Consider the following 7,811-nt stretch of genomic DNA (forward strand, 5'->3'; position numbering starts at 1 on the left):
TAGGTGAAATTTAGGAGTGAATATCAAATATATTTTGAAATATGAGCATAGGAAAGAGAGATAACGATGGAATATCACTTTCAAATTGAAAATAAAAGCCCACTAACCAATATTTCATGGATGAAAAAAAATGACCTAATATATGTGGCATACACTCTTCATATTAATTTCTATATTTTTCTTGATAATGAATAATTATGTATATTTGTTAATAAAATTATATATTGTTATTATATCAAATATTAAATTATATAATATTATTTAATTTACTAATAGTGTCACTTAAAATATAAATTTTATATGTATATATAATGGACTCTTCCCTTATATTCTTCTCGTACCATTCTTTCATCTCTTCTCTCCTAATAAGAAAGCTTCCTTTAATTTCTATCTCTTGATAGCTTGCCTTCCGTTCAAGTCTAGGTAAGTTTATCTTCATTGTTTCCACTGCTTTCTTGAAGAAGAAACTATCAATGGCTGTCCACGAGCCTGAAATTATTGGCTCTAAACAAGAGGAGGCGGTGAATAAAAATGAGAGGAAGAACTCAGGAGGATGGAATTATGCAAGTCTCCTGCTGGGTATTTCTCAAATAAGCTTTTAAATGATCTTTTGTACATGAAGTTATATTGTTTTATATGAAGTAAACACGAGAAATGATTGATGAACTTGTATTTTGTTGCAGTGAATCAGAGCCTAGCAACGTTAGCTTTCTTTGGAGTAAGTGTGAACTTGGTATTGTTCTTGACCAGGGTTCTAGACCAAGATAATGCCGATGCTGCGAATAATGTCAGCAAATGGACCGGAACCGTTTACCTCTGTTCGTTGATCGGAGCGTTCCTCAGCGATTCTTACTGGGGTTGTTACTTGACGTGTGCCGTCTTTCAGCTCATACTCGTGCTGGTAATGTATATGAATATCGAAATGTTGTTTGCGTTTAATCAGTCCCAGTCTCCCAGATTGATATTATGATTGGTGTTTGCAGGGTTTGGGGCTATTGTCCTTTGCTTCATGGCTTTTCTTGATAAACCCTGCTGGTTGTGGCGATGGAACGAAGATATGCACACGCTCGTCTCCAGTTGGTGTCGGTATCTTTTACTTATCGATATATCTGATTGCCTTCGGATATGGCGGGCATCAACCGACGATAGCCACTTTCGGAGCAGACCAGTTCGATGATTCGAACCCGAGGGCGGCCTATTCGAAAGCTACATTCTTTTGTTACTTCTACTTTGCACTGAACGTCGGATCTTTGTTTTCGAACACCATACTGGTTTACTACGAGGATTCAGGAGAATGGACGCTAGGCTTCTTGGTTTCGTTAGGTTCTGCAATTATAGCCTTACTATTGTATTTGTTGGGAACATCAAGATATAGGTATGTAAAGCCATGTGGCAACCCACTGCCACGAGTCGGCCAAGTATTCGTCGCCGCTTATCGGAAGTGCGACGTCTTGCCGGCTACTGCCGATGAATTGTATGAGGTGGAAGGAACAGAATCTGCAATCAAAGGCAGCAGAAAGATTCTTCACAGTGACGATTTTAAGTAAGTGTATAAAAGATAATTTTGAACCGGTCTTGAGTTCAAATTTTAACGTTTACGATCTTTTCTCTTATCGACGATGGACCGTCCTCTGTATTTATTTGAAAATTTTACTTGCAGGTTCCTGGACAGGGCGGCTACAATAACAGAAGATGATATGTGTGGAGAAGATCCATGGAGGCTTTGCACTGTAACTCAAGTTGAAGAAGCCAAATGTGTACTAAAGATGTTACCTATTTGGCTATGCACCATAATTTACTCTGTCATCTTCACTCAAATGGCATCCCTTTTTGTGGAGCAAGGAGATGTAATGGCCTCGAAACTCGGACACTTCCGCCTTCCGGCTGCCAGCATGTCGGCTTTCGACATCTGTAGTGTTCTCATTACCACCGGAATCTACCGTCAAATCCTCGTGCCATTGGGCAGAAGATTAAACGGTAACCCCAAGGGATTGACCGAGCTTCAAAGAATGGGAATCGGCCTCGTGATCGGAATGTTTGCAATGGTCGCAGCTGGTGTCACCGAGATACAAAGACTCAAATATGTGATCCCGGGCGAGAAAAAAAGTTCTTTGAGCATATTTTGGCAAGTTCCACAATATGTTCTAGTCGGCGCATCAGAAGTTTTCATGTACGTCGGTCAATTGGAGTTCTTCAACGGACAAGCTCCCGACGGCATTAAAAGCTTCGGAAGCTCCCTTTGCATGGCGTCCATTTCACTCGGAAACTACGTTAGCAGTTTATTAGTTAGCATGGTTATGGGGATCACAGCAAGAGGTGGCAGTCCGGGTTGGATCCCGGCCGACTTGAACCAAGGCCATATGGACCGGTTCTACTTCCTTATCGCCGGTCTAGCCGCTCTCGATTTTATAATCTACGTGTTCTGTGCCAAATGGTACACATGTATCAACCTTTACACCAACGAGAAGGAGATTCAACTCGAAGAACAACAAAAGGACATGCTTGCAAAGGTTTAAACCCTCTTGAACACTAAAACAAAGTGCCCTAGCTTGTTTGATTAACATTTTCACATAGGAGGCATGACCTTTACCCACATGATTGCCTCCATTAGTTTGGTTAATTATGTTTGTTTGTTAAAACTTAGGCAATTTTAATTCTGCCATGATTTATATAATTTTATCACTTTAAATATAATTACAACGATCGATGTTACGATTTGAACTTTGACGATAAGATCATAATGTATGTCATGATCATGGAGAAAAGCAATAAATTATAGCCAAGAGTCTCTAGAAATCTCGGGAACTCATCGGATCGATCTCGAAATCGTAGCCAAGTGAATGGCGTTTGGAGTGATCAAGTTGCAGAATCCAGTTTGGTGGCACTTAGTTAAACGAAAGTTATTGATGGATACAAATCGGAAATAAATGTGTTTTGGATTTTACAAGTGGAATTAAAGACTTTACAAACTCCTTTTAAGTAGGGACTCGAAACACTTGGTCATTATTTGAGACGAAACATTGTGTAAACGCCATCAAGACAATGATATACAAGGGGCCTACATGCATGAACATACGACATTGCTTGCATTCGAGTGAACATGAATGCACCATGGATGAGACCTAAATGATTAAGCAACCGTAATTGTCGTCTTGCAATATCCATATGGAAAAGAAAAGTTTCCATATTCGTGGAACGAATGAGGCCATAATATGTCTTCTTTCAAGGAAATGGCATGAACAACTTTCATGAATAGAAAATGAGAGGACACCAACATGATCTGCCAGTCCAGAAAAGTACCAGCATACCACCTTAAACATATCCATCTCTCAAACAAATGAAACAAATCCCACCAAACAAGTATTTTCGTATATATATTTTTTCAATTTCATCCCTACAAATTAAACAAATCCCTCTTTCATTTTTCATGGCATTATTAATAAATCTCTCAAACTAAATTTTCAATTTTCTCACCTTATTTTCTTTCAAACCAAACAAAATTCAAAACTAAAAGCAACTTTGATTGAACTTTAATTTTGTAAAATTTTATACAATAACTTTTGATTTAGTTCTGTTTTCTTATTTGGAACTGCCATGTTTATGGGTTTTGTAAGATGATTCTGTAAACCCATTTTATGCTTGTTAGTTTAGATTTTGTTTCATGTTATTTTTGTTAGAAATGCCTCTGTTTGTGAAAGATATGCTTTGTTGCCTAGACTGTTATGCTTAGACTTTTTTCTATCATCAAATTGGGCTATAAAGGGAAGACTGATCTTAGAAAGTGACTGTAAATCTGCAGTAGACTGGATTTTGTTGCCTAATTCTGTTCCTAGTTTCTTCAGTTCACTTGTTGTGGATATTGTGTCCTTAGTTCAAGAGAGGGCGGTTATTATTCGATGGATTCCTAGGGGATGTAATTGGGAAGCAGATAAATTAACTAAGGATAGGATTGGTTGATTGTAAGGGTATTTCTATAGGGTGTTTTAAGGATTATAGTTTTATTTTGATGCCCTAAATGTATTGGTGTACTTTATTGTAATAGTTTCTCTATTCAATAAATTAAGGCACTCTTTTCCTCCTTCCGCTAGTTACTCTTTCCTAGAATTAACTAAGAGGGAGGTTTTTAATGAGGCCTATTATTCCTATTAAAAAAAAGATATGCTTTGTAGGCACATGAATTGCCTAGTGACAATGTTAAATGCTCGATAATATAGTTTGGTTGCCATTGTGGATCATATCATCAAATGAATATAAGTTGAAGAATTATTTGAATAAATATATTAAAAACACAATATTCAATCATACAACACTCACTCAGTGCCTGCCTGATTAACATAAGAGATATGATTGACTCAGGTTTAGCAATTATTTAATCCCTATCCAAATTAAGTAAAAGCATGTATATATGGAGAATACTTGAATTCTCTTTGAACCAGACCATGACCGGCCAGCCCATCCATGAACATCTTGTTTCACTTCTGCAAGGTCAGAAAAAGAAAACAAGTTATGCATCATTAATTGTTATTAAGAGTGGGTTTGGTGGCTATTTGTCATGGTTTATGGTAGGCAGTGTGTTGGTACCTGTGACTCTACAAACATCAACTAATTGAGGATTTGATGTACCCACTTGGATTCTATTTCTGCTTCATCTTCATCGGTTCTGGTGAGGAGGATGTGTGGCTTAGTGGGGAGGTGGTCTGTTCCTTTTCCGCATATGCTCTCCACCAGCTCACTCGAAACATCATACAGTCTCACCTTCTTCAAATGGCTTTGATGTTCCCAACCGTATGGCAATCGCCTCAACTCCTTGCATCTCAAGACCGTCAACAATTCAAGGCCAGGCATCACGCCATTCTCTATCACAATCTCCGTCAGCTCCCATAAGTCGTTTAACTCTAAGCGCTGAAGCTTTTTGAACCCTTCAACGAAACATAAGTGCTCTCCCTCAAATGCATTTAGCCCAAGACTGAGTCGCACCAAATTAGGCAACGTCTGGATGTGAGAAATTGCATCTTCCCCCAGTTGAGAGCCCTGTAGGGACAAGTGTTTGAGATTGAGTAGGGTGTTAAACCGATGTGGAACTTTTCCCAATTTCCCAATTAGAAAAAGCCTCTCAAGGTAAGGAGGGGCTGATGGAAGAGCATCCAGCTTTAGTTCAAACTGAGGTTGTGAACTCAACCACAGGTAGTGAAGGTGTTGCATTCTTTGAATAGAGTTGCACAAGTGCTCTTCATCGGCTTCTGTCAATCCGTCAAGTCCAATCCTTCTCAATTGTTCCATTTTTTCAAGTTTAATTAACAATTCACTCGTTACTCTGACAATGTGTAGAACTTGCAAACTCTTTATCTTACAAATATCTGGGGATACATCTATGCTCTTAACGTCGGTCATGATATCCCTCAGTTCAATCTTCAACAAATAGAAAGCACATAAATGTCTCAAATTTTGGAGCTTCACAATTTCATTCGGAAGCTTCTTAATTTTAGTAAACTTGAGGAGTAATGACTGCAAGTTAAAAAGTTTACCGATGGACTTTGGGAGCTTCTTCACTTGTGTTCTTGACATGTTCAGATATCTCAAATTAAATAAATCTCCAAACTCACTTGGTACTTCATCTATTGGAGCCTTTTCCAAATCCAACAGTCTTAACAATTTTAAACCAGATGGCAATTTATTGAATTTAGAACTTTCATCAACAACAAAAATGATCAAGGAACGGAGTTGAGATGTACCATTCCCTGCCGCTAATTCTTCATCCTTCACTCGAACTGAGTAGCGATGAATTCCTTCATCTTCTACACCTTTGTCTCCATTACATGCAGCAAGAAACTTTTCTTCTTTCGCTATCGAAAGTGCAAAGTCTTGTATAAGATCATGCATTTTAAATTCATTTGGCCTTCCGAACTCATTTCTGTCCGTGACTTGAACTAAACTTCGGCTAATGAGTTCCATTAGGTAGCTTTCAGCAACCGCTTCTGGTTGTACGTCGTTAACACTTTCTAAAAAGCCTTCTGCCATCCAAAGTCTCATAATTCTTTTTCGCTTAATCCCATAATCTTCTGGAAAAAGAGAGCAGTACAAGAAGCACTGCTTGAGTTGGAAAGGCAAATCATGGTAACTAAGCATAGATATGGTTTTCATTATTTCAAGTGAAGGATTGTTGCTTAGCTCCCAAGCCAAATTATCATGACACTTTTCCACTCGATTATCGACTTCTTTGAAGACATCAACCCTCCTAGAGCTGCAATAGCTAACGGCAGGCCTTCACATTTTTCAACTAGATTTCTTGCCAATGATTCATCTAGATGTGATGGACACCCGCCTAAACCGTTTGGAAAAGCTTTCTTACAGAAAAGCTCCCAAGCATCATTCATTCTCAGGGGTTGAATTCGGTGGACATGGCTTACAAACCCGGATTGACAAGGCACTACATCTTCTCTTCGAGTAGTAACCACGACCCTGCTTCCGCTCATACCTTCTGGAAATGCAATATTGATCTCTTGCCATAAATGAATGCTCCACACATCGTCTAAAACAACAAGGTATCTTCTTGACTGCAAGAACTGCACAAGTGTCTCCACCAATCCTCTGTAGGTAATGGTATCAACCTGCATCAGAACGTCTCCGGTCGTCTGGTTGTAGATGTCTTTTGCAATGGACCTAAACAGCTCTTCAATTGCATATTGTTGGGAGACGGTGACCCAAGTGCAGAACTCGAAATGTCGTTTAACACTTTGTTTGTTGAAGGTGTTGGCAACAAGGGTTGTTTTTCCTGAACCGCCCATGCCCACCACTGTAATGACAGTGCGTCGGGGTTCTTCAGCCATTAGCCATCCCAATAACTCGTGCTGCGCCTTTTTGATTCCGACGAGATCATCATCTTTAAAGAAAAGCGATGACTCGCTAAGCCTGTTCTTCCAATTAGGATCATAGTGAGAAGTGGTGCCCCTTTCATCAAGTTGTTGAACTCCAAATTGATGGGCCCTCTCTGTGATGCTTGTCATCCTTTTGTTGATGTCCTGCAACTTGGCTGCTACTTCATGCCTCATATACCAATCTTTTTGGAAATGAAGACTTCGTTAGATGAACCTTTTGCAAGTGTTACCCCGCCGCCATTGTTGTCGCTTGTTCTCATGATAAGTGAATTCGTCGATAACGTCTTCGACTTCATAGGCTAGCTCCCGGACGTTATTCACCCAAACCTTCTGGATTTGACTTCCTGCCCTTACTCTATCAGCATCAACGAAAAAGGACCTCATGTTTTGGAGTAGAATCTTCATTTCACGGATTTCATCAGGAACTCGCAATAAGGAAGATGCCTCATTTTGTAGGAGGGTGATGAGTCTGCCTAGTACAAAATCAACAGAGCTTGAACTCATTTTGGTTTAGAGGCGATCAATCAATGGTTGTAATGAATGAATGCTAAACATTTTTCTTTCGTTAAAAATCAATGAAGGAGAAAGGAAGGGATTGAAGAGTCATAAGTTGGCTAATAGTGCAAGATAAGAATCACAAAGATGATGGAGGTTCATAAGAAGCGTACAAGTTGAGAAAGAGACATTGGTGGGTTCATGGTGTTTTACAAACGGAAAGCATATTATTTTCAGGATTCGTAAGCTGCTACTAAAGCAAGATAAGGATCAGAAAACTAAAGAGAATGTCGTTTGCTTGGCCCCTTTGATTATTCCAGTTGTGAGGAATAATTCAAACTCCAACACTGGTGTGAGAAAAATGAAATTACTTGTGCAAATTCCAATACTCGAAAGATGAATGGGATCTAATGATGAATGCTTCATGTTATAAAATTAGTA

At 39.0% G+C, this 7,811-nt stretch overlaps 1 protein-coding gene and 1 pseudogene across 1 annotated transcript; one reads left to right on the forward strand and one right to left on the reverse strand.

The window, feature by feature from the left end:
• Positions 1-340: 340 nt before the first annotated feature.
• On the forward strand, positions 341-2,585 carry LOC120182537 (protein NRT1/ PTR FAMILY 7.1-like). Its single transcript, XM_039187486.1, has 5 exons — positions 341-423; positions 462-579; positions 684-901; positions 984-1,543; positions 1,661-2,585. The coding sequence occupies exons 2-5, from the start codon at positions 474-476 to the stop codon at positions 2,514-2,516; spliced, it is 1,740 nt and encodes a 579-aa protein (XP_039043417.1). The 5' UTR covers positions 341-423; positions 462-473; the 3' UTR covers positions 2,517-2,585.
• A 1,729-nt stretch (positions 2,586-4,314) lies between these two features.
• On the reverse strand, positions 4,315-7,456 carry LOC120182533 (annotated as a pseudogene).
• Between the last annotated feature and the right edge of the window lie 355 nt (positions 7,457-7,811).

The sequence above is a fragment of the Hibiscus syriacus genome, unplaced genomic scaffold, assembly GCF_006381635.1.
Source record: "Hibiscus syriacus cultivar Baekdansim isolate YM2019G1 unplaced genomic scaffold, ASM638163v2 tig00112686_pilon, whole genome shotgun sequence".
Classification (NCBI taxonomy): Eukaryota; Viridiplantae; Streptophyta; class Magnoliopsida; order Malvales; family Malvaceae; genus Hibiscus; species Hibiscus syriacus.